Source organism: Dinoponera quadriceps, unplaced genomic scaffold, assembly GCF_001313825.1.
Source record: "Dinoponera quadriceps isolate SergipeBrazil2010 unplaced genomic scaffold, ASM131382v1 scaffold117, whole genome shotgun sequence".
Lineage (NCBI taxonomy): Eukaryota > Metazoa > Arthropoda > Insecta > Hymenoptera > Formicidae > Dinoponera > Dinoponera quadriceps.
Window position 1 is genome coordinate 32,100 of NW_014554223.1, and position 15,141 is coordinate 47,240.

General features: G+C 43.3%; 1 protein-coding gene across 1 annotated transcript; it reads right to left on the minus strand.

The window, feature by feature from the left end:
- Positions 1-7,131: 7,131 nt before the first annotated feature.
- LOC106741601 (prostatic spermine-binding protein-like) lies at positions 7,132-11,935 on the minus strand. The gene is made up of 4 exons (XM_014613801.1): positions 11,892-11,935; positions 9,164-9,602; positions 8,867-9,027; positions 7,132-8,765 (listed from the first exon to the last, which is right to left on the minus strand). Exons 1-3 carry the CDS (start codon positions 11,933-11,935, stop codon positions 8,935-8,937), a joined length of 576 nt encoding a protein of 191 aa, XP_014469287.1. The 3' UTR covers positions 7,132-8,765; positions 8,867-8,934.
- Positions 11,936-15,141: the final 3,206 nt, after the last annotated feature.

Here is a 15,141-nt window from a genome sequence, read left to right on the forward strand (position 1 = left end):
GGTACACCGAATTTCGTGGTCGCACATTCGTCTTTAATGACGACCGTCCCCGGCAGCCAAAAGAGGTTACTACCGATGATTTTGTCGAAAAAGTGCACGGTATCATATTGGCCGACCGTCGGATGAAGATGCGTGAGATAGCAGAGGTGGTAAGCAGATAAAGATCTCGAAAGAACGCACAGGACATATCATACATGATATATATTGCACATGAGAAAGCTATCGGCGCGATGGATGCCGCGGTTGCTGACCATGGACCAAAAACGAAATCGGGTAGTCACTTTAAAGATGTGTTTGGAGCTGTTTCAGCGCAATCAGGCGGAGTTTCTGCGTTATTTTGTGACTGTAGTGTCACCGCAATTCGCGTCCGCGTCGGTTGCGGGACTTCTTCGCTCCCGCATTCGCGCGGCAGCGGACTCACCTCAGCTAGCTCAGTTTTAATTTTCTATTGGCGAGTCAAATCCCTCGCTAGTCCACGTGGTAGAGCGTCGTGGTTCTCACACGTTCTTCCTCGATTCCGCGGACACGTCGGAGAGGAGCCGGGAGAGACAATAAATGAGAGACCGGTTTAACATTTGGATAACAATAATTTGATTTAGTTTCGATGGCAGGCAAATATCGAGTTTACAAAGAACAAGTTCTAAACGAATGTGACCTAGAATTACAATTCTTTAATTAGCTTGTATTTTTCAAGTGCAGGCAACTGAATTCAAAACCCCGGGAGGTTCCGTAACGCGATCCAAAGAGAGCGATCTCTTGCTTGAGATGTTCCACGAGAGGTTGTATCATGCGGGCGGATCGGAGCCGCTTGACGGCAGCTATAAGAACGCGCATCGTGTTAACCGAAAAGCTCTCTTGCCCGGCGTCGTTACGCGAATTTCGCCGGGTTTTCCGTTGGGCGCCGGGTCTTTCCCGACAGTAGTTACTGCTTCTGGTCGATCCTGTACTTTCCGACTTACTCGCTCGCCAGAAGCAATCCCCACAAACAAACATACAAGCTCTTGACACGGCTCAATATACACGGTACAATATAATACCGACAACCATTTACCGAGAAATGTGCGACCGGCGATTAGAGAAGGCAACCGAGTCTCGCGCCCGAGTCTCCGGGATTCCTACGCTCGAGACTCTTTCGAGCACGGCCCTTGTCGCCCTGCGACGTGGCCTCAAAATCTCGTAAGTCCGTGCGACCCAACCTTCAGGGCGCCACGGACCTCCAACGAGTTCCATTTCCCGTTCTTCTTATCGCGCCTATGCCGCCGAGAAGCAACGGCAACTAACTCGGAATTACAACGCCACTCTAATACTTTTTCTACCCGTGGCTGTACAAAGGTTCGCTTTCTCACCCACTCGCCATCAGAAGCTCGCCTCTCTTCCTCGGGATCTCATCCCTCTGGTCCGGCAGATTCTCTCGCTCTCTATCGCGCTGGGACGTCTAGTTTGCTCGCCGTCGGGCTGCACAGTGACGAGCAGGACTTGTCATTTAGCGCAGGAGGCAGCCGTTGCACGGATCCGTCACGCCGATCGATGCGGCATCCGATTGGTTCTTCCGCATAGATCACACGTATCAAGGGTGCTCGCGGGAACTTCGCGTCTGATGTTGTTACTTTGAAGCTTGTTTATCCTTGTTTTCTCCCGGGACGACGTTCGGCAATTATTGGGTTCGCAGTAGTTCGAGGGAATCCTGGGCGCTCTTCCGCGGGATCCTCCCTCGTATGCTCTGCGACCGAGTGACGGGGCCTTGCCCCTTTCTTAGCGCAAGGTGGCCGTCCCCGCTATCTGTCACCAGCCATCCGTCCGGGAAAGGAAGATCTTCCCGTCCTTCCGCGTGTCGCTCTAGCTGCTCCTTCCGAATCCTTGCTCTCGTACGTCTTTGGCTTCTCCCGGCAGCTCCGATTTTTTCCAGTCTTCTTTTGTCCGGTGTACTGGCTTATTGTGGGTGATCTTACACTAAAAAAAAATATACTAGCCGTGGGTCGCGTCTCGTGCACTAACAGTGCACAACAAAAAAATTAATAAATTCGATCGTCTCTCTCATGAGAAGGTGCGAGTTTCCAGCTCATCCTCGGCCAGGCTACGGCCTGAGTGACGAGCAAAATTTTGCATCGTCACAGTAGATGAAACGTGGGTCCATCACTATACATCACAGACCAAGCAACAGTTTAAACAGTGGACTTTACCTGGCGAAAGAACTCCGAAGAAGGCCAAAACGGCCCCAACGGCCGGAAAAATTATAGCTACGGTATTCTGGGATTCCCGCGGTGTAATCCTCATCGATTATTTGGACAAGGGAAGATCTATCACGGGGCAATACTACAGTGATATGCTGGGACGATTCGACGTGGAACTGAAAAAGAAACGGTCTCATCTTGCAAAGAAGAAAGTCCTGTTCCATCACGACAATGCACCAGCACATTCATCCGCAATCGCTACAGCTAAACTGGTCGAATTGAGATACGAACTGCTCACCTATCCGCCGTATTCTCCAGATTTGGCCCTCAGCGACTTTTTCCTGTTTCCCAACATGAAAAAATGGTTCGCAGGGAAGAAATTCACGTCGAATTCGGAAGTCATCATTGAGGTAGATGCCTATTTTGCAGAGTTTGAACAATCATACTTTTTAGAGGGCATTAAAAAGTTACAGCACCGTAGGAAGAATTGTTGTATAGAAGTGAAAAGGGACTATGTTGAAAAATAAATCGAAATTTTTCCGAAATATTGCGTTTTTATTTCAAATCCTAGTACTTATCAGACCGCCCTCGTAAACCTGACGCGCCAAGTGACGTATCTGGGCGGGATCGCGACGATTTTTGAACACTACGATGTAATTTGCGTTGAGGGAAATGTCCCTGCCTTTGATGAAATAAATTTTGCGAGATGAGTATAACGCTGAGATTCTTGTGGTGACTGCCTTTTGTGAACAGATCCACGATTACATCGCACGATGACGATTTTCTCGATGAGATCGTCGATTACGACTAATTTTACGGAAAGCAGATCGTTCGAGTAATCGTCGGGGCGCGGTAAGCCCTCGCGAAACTCGATCGCGCAACGGTTTCCCGTTTTTCGTGAATGTTATCTTCGTTGCTTTGGCTCGCTCCCGTCGCCTCGTGCTGTAGCTGTCGGTAAGCCTTCTGCTATTCGGCGTAATAAAACAAGATTCTATCGAAGTGCGTGTTGGTCATCTTGTGCAAATATCGAAGAAGAGTCTTCACGAAGATTATCTTGCCGCAACCTGTGGGTCCGCAAACGATCGACGTCCAAAGATGTTTCCAACGCATATCCATTCCGCGAAATGAACGATTCCACTTCTCTGCATTGATACATAAATAAAAATGGATATGCTGACGTCTCATATCACGATGATGAGCTTATACGTCGAGGTCCTCGCGGCGGCCGCGGCCTTCGCGCGAGCGCGCATCCGGGAGCGCTGCAGTGGAGGAGCTTTTTGCGCGGCGCGACGCGGGTTCGCGAATGAGCTCTTTCGCGCGGCTTCGTGACGAAAGCATATTTTAGTGCGCGGGGAAAGCTCGTATTTCTCCTAGGAGCTAGAAGAAAGATACAGTTTGTAACCCCTTCGTGTGCTCATCTATGCTTATAACTTCTCGGGTTGTTTTTATTTGTTGATTTTACAAATTTCATTGTTTTCATCGAGAGTAGGAAAGGAAGGAGAAAAATTAGTGCTGCACCCACTGATATACTGACTACAAATTTTTATTTTTACATTTCCGATATATTAAACAATTTTTATCAGATGTTTAATATACAAAGTATACCCAGGAAATACTCGCTTTATTTAGCAGGGGAGAATTAGCAGATGTATATACTCATATTTATCATTTTTATATACATTTTTCTTACATTAGGAGTATATAAAATATTTTACAAAACATTTTACGAAAATTAGATTTTCGTCCGCTAGAATAAAAATACAAGGGGATATAGTTCCTGCGATAAGAAAGACTCGGAAGAAGAAGGAGGAATACGCAGTATCATTCACCGTTCGCTATGTAACCGTAGGGTACAGAGTAATCGTTACAGTTAAATTTGCGTTTTAACAATACCGGTGCGCAAGAATTTCACTTTATCTCTCGTGACGATATCGTGAAACGCTGTACGTCGAATTGCTCTAAACTTTAGCTTTATCGTGCTTCGCTCTTCCTCCTCCTCCTTCTCCATACTCTTCTCTTATTGCAAGATTCTTTTTAATTAATAACATGGCATTTCTTAGTTCTTTAATTAATAACATAGCAATTCTTTTTAATTAATAACATGGATTTAGTATTAAAATTAAGCAGCCGCGAGTTTTCAAAATTTAAGATTCTACCTTTTACTTTGCACACTTCGTGCGTGCTTCCTTCCTTGTTGCGGGCAACGTACGCGTAAAATTTCGGACCACCAGATATGAACGCCTCGATGTGGCTATCGCGGCTGTAACTCTCGAGTTCGTTCGTCATATTACGTCCTGGGTACCTCGGGAAGTACGGATTCCTTTTTTTTTTAATATATATAATTGGGGAGTAGACGGACGTCGGGCAAGCGTTATCGTGAAGAGGATAAGATTACGATGGCTCGCCGATAAACGCGCCGTGGGTTTCCCAACGTATCTGTCATCTCTTCCGCCTTCACGTAAGGCGCATAGTTTTGTTACTAGATACCATGGGAACAACAAATTCCTTTTTTTTTATCAGGAGATAGGTGGATTTGGGTAAGCGCTATCATAAAAATGTGGCTATACGCCACCAAATGCGTCATGAGTTTCTCAACGCGTCCGTGATCTTATCCGTTTCCTAATTTTCCATATCCGTTTCCAGTTTCCATGAAAACTCCTCCCATTGGCGATCGTCATCCGCCACCCCCAAAAATCTTCCCTATATAAGCCCCTCTCGCCTTTTTTTTACCACACTTTTTTGTCGATTTCTGTCGCGTCTCTACATCACGTCTATCACTTCGGCTTCTGTTTTTGGGATCTCTCTCTCTCTCTCTCTCTCTCTCCCCCCCTCTCTCTCTCTGATGCCACCTGTTTGTAAAACTCGTGTATAACTCGGGATTTCTCTAAAGATATACATTTCGATATTCCGACACTTAGTCCGAGTATCAATCGTGCAACTGTCATAAGTGCAACTACCACTCAGACGACCCGAGTCACGAGACAACACCCAGGCCCCCGAGATCAAAAATATTTACACACCAGGAATCAACGAATAAGTATTCAGCATCATTTATACTCGTCCCCATTAACTTCAATTTCTTCATTTATTAATACCCCGCCGGTATTATAGTGAACACCCTACGTGAGGAAGACAGGCTCGAAGCCCTCGCATTAGCTCACAGAGACCCGCTCGAGGCTAGCGACGACGCGCTAGTAGCTCAGCTCAGGGCCTTTTCTGAACTCCTATCCCCAGCCGGAAGTATCCCACTACCAAGCGCTTCAGACGGGAATACTTCGTCGACACCTCCCCGTTCCCCTCTCGCCCCTTCCTATTCGCCTGATCCCAACTATCTCCCACCAAGCCGGCGAACAACCCACCCTGATCGCGTGACCGGGTCGTATCGTGTGATTTTATAATTCCATATCTCGCTCACTTTCGCAACACGATAACTCTTCTCAATAGCCTTACGAAGTTCACACGATACACACGCACCTTCGAGTTCTCGATCGGTGGGGTCATTGTGATCACACTCGGCTTGAGAAAATGCTTCGCAGCAACTACAGCAGAAATAATAATTTTGGATAAAATAAAATTGGAAATAATAATTTTCCGCACGTATGAAAAGGGAGTACGGGATGAAAGAGATTGCGAGGTGGAAAAACCTTTCAACGTACGAGACCCTCTACGGAGTTAAAATTAAAATCGGGTGCTTCGCCGATCAGGCTGGAACATTCATCGCCGACGTAAATGTCGGGATGCCCCAGTGAAAAAACGCCCGTTTTTAACACGTATAGGTACAGGGAACACACGTCCACGTAACGTATTTTTTCTGGACTCGTAACCTCATATCGCGTCACAGTGTTCCCCGTGCGACCACCGTCGAAAGCATCGCGGGGATCGAGTGGCGTAGTTTCCGAAAGTGCGCAATTTTTTTCAACAAATTCGCGCATCTCTCGATTCTCACCTAACTCACGATAAAAGGCGCATTCCCACTTTTCCGTTACAATGTATTCTCTTTCTCGAAGATACCATATCACGAGCGTTCGTTTGTAACGCGAATCTATTGTATCCTCGCGATGCGTGGTCGAGAGCGGTCTATCGCGATTTATATAAAAACACAGGGGACATCCGTGCCAGAAACATCCGTGAAACTGCAATACGTGTCGTCTCGGCGAATCCGATGTCTCGTAATACCCGTCGACGAGCGTGCCCGTCGATCAAGCGATGTTCTCTGCTTTTCCCCGCGTGAATTATAGAGTGGCCAAGTTCGCGCTCCATACATGCTAGCCATTGAAGAACCTTTCGTGAATGTTTATTAGTTAGTCTATATCCGCCCGGAGGTATGACTCCCATTTGTTTCTCATGCAAAAAGTTTTTACAAAAAACTGTCATGCAGATCGAAACGATTGTAGTATATTCTTCGAACGGACGAACGTTTCCCCGATTTAGAAAAATTTTGCGAAAGGCCATGTATGTTCGTCGAAGATTATTTACGTCGTTACGGCAATAACGCACTATCTCTTGCTGAAAATTGAATACCACGTTTTTACGACGCATCTCTGCGTGCCACGTTAGAAATCGTTCGTGTTCGTCCAATTTCATTATGTCCGAGTAAAAGTGCACATCAGGTAACGGCCTAACATATGACTGGTTTTCTATTATGTTAAACAAATGAGGAAATATATCTTTATCTGGCCTATCCCTCAGCTTGAAGGCTTTTTGGTAGTGCGGACAAACGCACAGGCATATAATTAACCCTTTGCACTCGAGGGCTCCGAAGCGGAGCCATTTAAAATTTGTCTTCAAACTCGAGGGCTCCGCTATGGAGACAATACAAATAACTTTCAGTTCATGACATAAGGACAAAGACAAATCGTAAAAACTATTGTGTATAGGATATTCCGCTCTTGCTATTTGCATTGTCTCCATAGCGGAGTCCTCGAGTTTGAAGACAAATTTTAAATGACTTCGCTCCGGAGCCCTCGAGTGCAAAGGGTTAAAATGTTATTGATAAATTTTATTTGGTTGACTGTAAGCAATATTATTTTTGTGCCGTTTAAAATTACTTTTGGTTCCGTTTTATTACCGCTCTCGACCAGGTATTGCAGGATAAATTGCGTATGGAACGTGCTCGCGTTACGCGTGATACAAACGATTTGCGTGAAATTTTTTGTCGGTCACGTCACGAAATCCACAAATTGTTTTACGGGATCAATGTGGAATATAAATTCTCGCGTATCGCACCAGTGATACAACGTCGACATGTCGTCTTTACCCATACAGTCTTCGTATATTTGTTGTGCAATGCAAAGAGTCGGAACGTGCTTTTTCGCGCTTTCGTTGCCTTCGATCTATCATCTTTCCTCGTCTCGAAATCGTAAAATACAAATGCGACGCGACCTTTTCGATAGTTAGTCGTTTCCGAATCAATTTTATCATTAACGTTTTATGCGTTTCCACCTTCTCCTCCTTTGCAGGCAACGCTGTGGGTGGAATGCGACATGTATCCTTCGTTACAGCGCTCGAACCCAAGTTGTGACGAAGGAGACACGGAATATATAACAAAGATGATTCGAAGATTTCCGAGAACGACACATTCTACAAAAGATCTTGCCGCATTTATGCCCGTTTTTACTTTACTGATACGAGCGTAATTATTGTAAAATCGCACGACGTCACAGACGCTGGATACTGTTTTCCCATCGTACGATTTCGGCATACGATGCCGTTCGAGGCACTCTCTATTATAAAACAAACGATTACACGTTTCGCATCTAATATTCGCGTCGTTCGAGACTTCGCACGCAGGTACGCGGAGACAGCACGGGCACGCGATTCAGCGCCGGTGACTTGTTTCGTAACGATAACTTTGATTGCATGCAACACAGTAATATCTACCCCGCGGCTGCTTTTAAATTTAAAATCGGATTGAAATGCCGTGAACGTTCGTAATATAAAATATTTAATTTATATTTATTACGTCGCGGCCAAGGGAGGCGAGCATCGCATGACCATCATACGAGTACATCGGTGGGGCACCATGAGCAAAACTACTAAAATTATAAATAACGATTGCGACTCCTTCATCCGAAAGATATCGCTGAAAACGATTAATTTCGGGAATACCTTCTTCAGGAATGATCACCTCTGCATTCCTCGTTAATTCTTCCGCTAACTGACGTTGTAACGAGGAATGCGAGAATCTTACAGCGTTCCATCTGTTATGCAATTCCCCCATTCGCATGTTACCGCGTTCACAGTAAACCCACGCTGCGACGAGAGAACGTGGAAGGCACAAATTATCGACATTATTTATGTTTAAAATTGAGTGTTTCGCGATGTCCTCATGAGTCAATTTATTTGATTTTCTTCCCCGCCCCAAAGGTGTCTCGACATTGTATACCGTTATATTAAAATTCTCTGCGATATTGAGTCCTCTGGCACTTTGCACTGGTGAATTCGCAAGGTGCTAGATATTTTCGAAAGTTAAATCGCGCACCGGACGAAATGACAAACCCGCTGGACCGCGTGTTAAGTCCGGCGAAGCAGTCGACAATCCCACGTAATCGTTCGTGGCGCAGGAATTAACCGCATATGAACCTTCTCATTGTGCTGAGGATATGAAAAAAAAGAAATGGTATAATTAACTTACAAGCAATGCAAAATATATAATATCTTTAAATTATATATATATATTCTTTTTTACAACTTACGTTTGAATTTATCTTTCGAATGAAAACGTCCGACGTTTCTGTTTTATAGCCTGAATCAAAGGGAGAAATTATGAGAGGGAACTCAGGTATGATCCCATTCTCTGTTCACCATATTTTTTCTCTGATATTTTCCCATTTGGATGTACCTGGACGAGAAAAGCCTGGAAGATATGGAGGTGTCTCGTCAACAGAAAGCTGATTAGCCGGGGAATAATCAACTTTTAAAACTTTATAGACCCATAAAATTAAATTCAAACGTCGAATTGTATATATTATTTTGAAAATCAGCATTCTTACCTCGTTCTCCGAGGAAAACTCTCGAACACGGTAAGAGTCGTCGTCGTCGACGTCCTCGTCGGCGTCGTCGTAGAGATCATTCGGGACGCTAAACGCTGGATTGTTATTGATGTTGTCGTAGAAAACCTGTTCTTCTACATTTCCTCTTGCATTATCATCGGCGTCCTTGTCGTCGCAATCAGTACTGCCGTCATTGTCAACGGTACTAATATCGTTTTCGGCGACATCCTCATCGTTGTCACGATCTTCATTGTCCTCGTCGTCATCTCGATTGATGCGAGCGAGGATGTAGCCATCATCGTCGTCGTCGTCGTCGGCGTCATCGTCGTCGTCATTAGATTCGACATTTTCCGGGTTGTTTTCAGGATTGTCGTCACCGTCGTCGTCATCGTCGTCGTCGTCGTGGGAGATGACAATTCTATCTCGTTTTGGTTCTTTTCTAAAAATAAAATTTTATATTATCATCATATAAAAATTGATTTAAAAAATATGACGTAATCAATATTTTATTTGCATCTACAAAAACTTTTTTTTATTAACTCCTAGCGAATTTTACAATCTATTTGATGAAACATTCAGTAAAAGAAATAAGAAATAACGTGTGAGTTAGCTCCCATTGGAGGTCACCCGTAGGAACTATAAACTTCGCGTTGATCTATTGCTTTCAATACTAAACGAGGTGTCAGGGGCTAGTATGTTTGAATCGACTACTAGAGTTTAAAAGTTTGTAACGTTTTAGTCTTCTTGTGTCCATTTTTTCTTCAAGGAGGTCTTTCGCCAAATGATTTGAATGGATATCGAGTCTGCTAGCATACTTCGAGGTGTATTTAGTTATGACTTCTTTTACGGTTTCAATTTCGAAGTCTCTGAATATAATATAATTCGTTACGAATCATGGCACATTCACTATTATTTTTAATGTTTTAGATTGAAATCTTTTCAGGATTTCAATATTCGAAATAGAGGCGGATCCCCACAGCTGTATACCAGGTGTAGAAGTTTGAAACCGGAATTTTTTTGTAAAAGTTACACGTCTGTTGTTTGAAAATGATAAAAAATATTTTATTCAAAATAATGTCCATTGCTATTTATACATTTTTCCCACCTCTCCGGCAGTTTATGAATGCCACGCCAAAAAAACATTTCTTCTTTTGAAGCGAACCAGCTATCGAGCCATTTTCGTACATTTTCATACGAATTGAAGCGTTGTTCAGCGAGAGCGTGTCCCATTGATGCGAATAGATGATAATCGGACGGAGCCAAGTCTGGAGAATAAGCCGCATGCGTTAGTATTTCCCAACTGAACGCCTCGATCGTTTCCCTGACCCGTTTTGCTGTGTGTGATGGGGCATTATCATGGAGCAAAATGACTTTGTGTTGCCTTTTTCCATATTCCGGTCGTTTTTCACGCAATGCTCGATTTAAATCGATCATTTGCTGTTGGTAGCGATCAGTGTTAACGGTTTCACCAGGTTTTAGCAGCTCATAATAGATTACACCCTTCTGATCCCACCAAACACAGAGCATTGTCTTCTTTCCAAAGCGATTGCAGTGGATGTCGATGGTTCGCCTGGATTCACCCATGATTTCTGACGCTTAGGATTCTCAAAATATATCCATTTTTCATCACCTGTCATGATACGATGGACTTTCTTTTGTATCTGTCGAGCAGCATTTCACAAGTGGTTTTTCGATTTTCTTGCTGTCTTTCATTCAGTTCATGCGGAACCCATTTTCCCACTTTCTGAATCTTTCCCATGGCTTTCAAACGAATTGAGACAGCTTTCTGCGTCACATTCAATTCATCCGCGAGTTCTTGTTGAGTTTGAGTATCATCTTCATCCAATAAGGCTTGCAATTCGTTGTCTGCGAACTTTTTCGGTGGTTTCCCACGCTCTTCGTTTCTCACGTCAAAATCACCACTTTTGAATTTTTTTAACCACTCGGAACATTGTGTTTTACCAAGAGCATGTTCACCGTAAGCTTCGACAAGCATTCGATGCGATTCTGCAGCAGTTTTCTTCAAATGATAACAAAAAACCAATGCTGTCCGCAAATCGTAGTTCGTAGGCACAAAACTCGACATGTTTAAGGTTATAGAAAAATATACCGGTGTATGGAATTTGGGTTGTTGTGTGTTGAAAATCTTCGTCAGCTGTTAGAGGGAGATGATGGCGCTGCAGAAGCGGTCTTACGGTGCCTAAATTGATGGCTAGCACCATCTATAGGGAAATTCCGGTTTCGTACTTCTAAACCTGGTATATGATCGGAACATACACGTATGAAAGCAACTCCCTCTACATGTTACCGTATGTTACTGAGGCCGATTTCTCACATAATTGCTTCAGAGCGTTCTCCGTAACTCGCATTCTCATTTTCTAAACAAAGTCGGGATGGTGCATTCACCGCCTTTGTCAAATATTTTCAGTTTTTGCGTTACTTATACGGGGAGATAAAAGGGTAGCCTATTTGTCGTCTTTGTCGAGGGTTCTCGGCATCCGACCGGCTTCCCTAATAAAACTGTATTTTTTTGCGTTTCCATAAAGTTCTGATAACATTTCGTCGATCGCCTTTGTACTCATCCAAGCTAAGCAACCGCACTTTGAACTCTACGGCAGGCTAAATTTATACTTGTCTGTATGGAGACAAAATATCTATAGTGTCAACCAGTTAACCGCCGATATTAAATGTATTTATTCTTGTCTAAATAAATGTTCTGCGTGCAAACCGATTAGCGTCCTCGTCCAATAGATAAATGTTCACGTTATCCATTCTACTGCACGCGTTTAAAAAGTAACGGCTAACGCATCAGAATACATTGCGCGTCTGAGCAGTAATAATTCGAATGTAAATTGTCGACAGTATCAACACAATCAAATTTTTGCGCATAAGGAAAATGGCATAACGAAAATTGCGTCGACCACCACGTCTCGTATTTAGATTGTAACTAAATATTATAATAACTAAATATTATAATAAATCTGCGTCTTCATTTTCCAACTGTATCTATATTCTGTTATGCTTGGAAAAGGATGTACGTAACAAACACCGCATACTCGCGTACTCGCGAAGCCTGAACGTACTCGCGGGTCTGCAGATCAGGTCAAGGCCCGGAAAGGGTCATTTACTCTGATCGCAGAATGTACGTTAAGTGGTCCTTCATTTAGATCAAAGAACTTAATCTCTTTACCTGGAATAGGACCATATGAGAGTGTTAAAAGGGGAATTCTGATTGAAGTAATTGAAAGGAAATGAATGAATAAATGTAACAAACTTAGTTAAATTTAGGACATTTTGAATAAAAAGTTTATTAATTATACTAATAACATAATTTGCTTCTCATATGGATTAACAATAGTGGTAAATTGATAAGAAAAGTCATTGTAAAATGTTACCTCCTGGAAGAGAACGCAACGACCGCACTCGCGAACGCGAGTCTCAAACGTACCTATATGTCGGCGATACAGGCTTGAGACCGGAAGAGTCATTTTACTCTGATGCGGACATATGCAGGGTGATCCTAATTTAGGTCAAGGTACTGAAACCCTTTACTTGGGATGGGACCGCGAGCGAAATAATTGGGGAAAAGATGGTGAATGCGCGAAGGTTTTAAAATAAAATCAGATTTAAATTGACAATCTCGGAGTTTATTGAAATAACAACAAGTTAACGACAAAATAAAACATGGAATGAATACGAAGAGTTAATCAGGTAAGTGAATGTGTATGTATGTGTAAGTATGCGTGTGGGATTTTAAGGGGAAGATAATGAGTTAGGAATAGGACGGTTGGATGAGGGGGTGGAAGAATCGAATGGGGCTGGAGACGAATCTGGGGTGCGTAGCCCAGGTGACGGGGAATGGGAAGGCGGATTGAAGTACCACAATGGTCCGGGGGAAGTGGGAGGTGTGTTCCACGGAAATCGTGGAGGTGAGCAATAGGGAGAATCAAGTGTCGAAGTTGAGGGACTCGGCAGGCGAGGGGAAGAAGGGTGAGAATCGGGTGAGTAAGAAGGGGCTAAAGGAAAACGGTGTATCAATGAAGGTGTATTTTTTAGCGACGATAATAATTCTGAAATATACCCAAGATGTTCTGCTGGGGTATCGTCGCTAGCCTCGTGGAGACCTAGCAGCCAATGCAAGGGCTTGACGCCTGTTTTCTTCACGCAGAATGTGCACTGTGGTAGTGAGGGAAGTTAGTAAAAGGATAGATGGGAGGTAAAGTAGAACAAATGTTAATTGCGGTGTACTTACTCGTTGATCGAGGTGTACTAGATTTCTGAGATTTCTAGGAGCGAGGGCTAACTCGACCTGTCGTCTCGTGGCTCAATTTGTAGACAAATAAGATAGCAAATGCACTCGCGACGACTATATCGAAGTGTCGAGCCGAGAGATTTTAACAATTAGTAAAGTCTGCTAAAGAAAATACCGAGGGGTATTGTGATAGCTGAGAGAGATTGTTCGCTACGAGACTGGTTCTGCTGGATATAGCGAGTTAGTCAGAAGTGTCTATCGGCGGCAAGCGAGAGGGGGACTTTTATAGGAAGACTTTTAAGAGTGGCGGATGACGATTGCCAATGAGATCAATTTTCGTGGAAAGAAGATGTGGGAGGTAGGGAGATTTCGAAATAGATTTTTTAGGAGAAGGTGATGACAATCCTTAACACCTTTTTTAGGAGGAAAAGTGAGTGGAGGTTGGACGTGGTCCTTGGAATTCTGGCAAATCATAAAAGAGCATGCAAAGCATGAGGGTGAGAGGGGATAGCTGCGTTTTCGCGCTTTTTTCAGATGAGAGGGGAGAAAAATGTGGCGTGATTCAAATGTGGGAGTGAGGATGAGTTACGTCAGTTTATGGCGGGAAATTAGGACATTGGACAGTTTGTTTTTCTAGGATCGTATAATCTTTTCGATTTTATGACGGAATGATAGCTAGTCGCGGCATTTTCCTTTATACTATTCGCAAACGGACATTTTGGGAAACAACAGACGTATCTGGTGCATTATCGAGATCTCATGATCAAATTTTGTGTCTGTGTTTTATAACGGGTTAACGTTTTTCCATATCCGATTGGCCTCTTAGGCTATGGTCTTAGTCATATTACAATTTTTCTTACAGGATATCGCTTGGCCAAATGCGTCTGTTTCCCAATGCAAAAGAGCAAACGCCACTATAGTGGCTTTTGCATATGTCATATTTTTGAACGGTACGCCGCTATAGTGGCTTTCGCGTATGTCATTTTTCTGTACGCTACTGTGGTGGCTCACTCTGTCGTTAATACTGTGTATATTATCGCCATGTCGCGTGCATTTTCATTTGTTTCGTTTCACATTTCTTTCGCCCACACATTTCGTAACAGTATTAACGACATTGTTAAGGAGCACACATATCAAAGGTACCGACAAAACATACAATCTTTGGTTTTTTATACACTAGTGTCAGATATACGCCAGTGTCAGATATTAATTGTTTCTTCTTATTTCAATAAATATGCTATTATTCGATGATCTTTTTAACATGCCAGTTCGTATTTTTATAATTTTATAGAATTCTTAACCCTAATATGTCAATACAAAATAAAAAACGAAGAGCAATTAATTACGATTCAGAAACAGACTCGGAAATAGAAAACGAGCTAAACAAAAATATGCGTGGTAGAAAGAATTTAAGAAAATTGTCAAGAAGAATACTGAGTTCGTCCGGATCGGAAGATTCTGATATTCACGTAGAGACGACATACAAGAAGATGGCATTACCAGACACAAATCGCAGTGGTGCATTGTTTACACGCATTCCACGTCGAACTTTGCCGTACAGATATACAGTTTCGCAAAAAGTCCAGCCGTAGTTAAAAGGTTAAACAACATTACCGTCTGCAAAACCTTGCGATGCAAAAGATTATCGATGACGAGGTAACGAATTATAAAGCTATCGTGTAGCGCTTGGAGCTCGCCCTCGTAATAATCGTAAAGAAGTATAACG